Source organism: Trypanosoma theileri, assembly GCF_002087225.1.
Source record: "Trypanosoma theileri isolate Edinburgh chromosome Unknown TM35_Tth_26_V1, whole genome shotgun sequence".
NCBI classification, from domain to species: Eukaryota; Euglenozoa; class Kinetoplastea; order Trypanosomatida; family Trypanosomatidae; genus Trypanosoma; species Trypanosoma theileri.
The window spans coordinates 443,448-444,755 of record NW_021639868.1 but is presented as its reverse complement, the minus strand read 5'-3'; the positions used below and the strand labels follow the sequence as shown (position 1 = coordinate 444,755).

General features: G+C 43.4%; 1 protein-coding gene across 1 annotated transcript; it reads left to right on the top strand.

Annotated features, from left to right (window-relative positions):
• Positions 1–429: 429 nt before the first annotated feature.
• TM35_000262520 (uncharacterized protein) lies at positions 430–891 on the top strand (the record flags this gene model as incomplete). The annotated part of the gene is made up of 1 exon (XM_029027989.1): positions 430–891. The coding sequence occupies one exon, from the start codon at positions 430–432 to the stop codon at positions 889–891; it is 462 nt and encodes a 153-aa protein (XP_028880866.1).
• Between the last annotated feature and the right edge of the window lie 417 nt (positions 892–1,308).

Below are 1,308 nucleotides of genomic sequence, written 5' to 3'. Positions count from 1 at the left end.
CCCAAACCAGAATTCCACACCATGCAGTGGATAGAAGATAATGATCTGTTTATACATGACACTAATAGTTATCCTTTTCAAATATTGTTATTCTATCTTCATCTAAACTTTCATAACAGAAAATACCTCTCTTTATATATCTAAGCTGCTCAAACGGTGAAACTTAACGTAACTATTTGGATTTTATTCTTTGTTACACTACACGATGTAGTGTTAGAACCAGATAACAAAAACAAAGTAGACAATAATTGTCAAATTTTTTCTTTATTAATGCTTACAGCGTATTAGTATTTGAATTTTAATAGTAAACCTACTTATTTACGTTTGCCATTCTAACAACCATATTATTAATGATAAATTGTTGCTCTCCGTTTCTTTTCTTTCATAACATGACGCATCATAAATGAACAACAGAGCTACACAATCACTATGCGCACAACTCTTCTATTGTTAACCTTGCTACCGATACTCTCCTGCATCTGTACATGTGCAGCAGCAGAGAGGATGCCACTGCCGGTGCCACGTGTGGGTGGATACGCTACAGAGGCGAAGGGACAAGGGTTCAAAGACAAACTGACAGACAGTGCAAACGAATCGTGGAATAACGGTCAATTCACTACCACCACACCATCCCTCAGTATGAGTGAGTCCATGAGTGCCTCTGCCACTCTTCCTCTCTCGGACACCACTACTGTTGCCCCATCAACACCAGATCAACAACAACAAGAAGCAGCAGCAGGAGAGCAACAGGCCGCCACTTCTGAGGAGTCGAGTACGACGAGCACCGCAGCACCGAAGAAGAAGAAGAAGAAGGACGGGGGCCGCGGCCCTGAGTGGCTGCACGGCCCGCTGGTGCTGCTCGCCGCCCTCACCGCCGCAGCGCTGTGCTGAGTCCCGCCCCCTCTGCCAGTGCGNCTTGATATTAACACTCATTGTGTGAAACTGGGCTAATAACATTATTGCTTTCTTTCTTTGCTTTATGGTGCCCCCATACACTGCTGCTGGGAGGGTGTGGACAGACATATTGTAATAGTGGTGGTGGTGAGTGGCACCTCTGTGTGATTTGGCCTCATATTGGGGCGTTTCTTTTTAGCTCGAGACTCAAATCTCGGGTGTAATCTCTTTTAAACATGAACATTAAGATCTTCTTTTTTGCTTTGCTTAATAATAGTTTGGGAATAATGACGGCAGTATTCATTGTTATTTATTTGTGTTTTTCAGCTGTTGGTGTGGAATGTGTGTGCTGAATGTTAATACCGTCTTTCCTCTTAAGGGAGGGAGTGTTGTGAGGTAAGCTGAGTGGGTTTG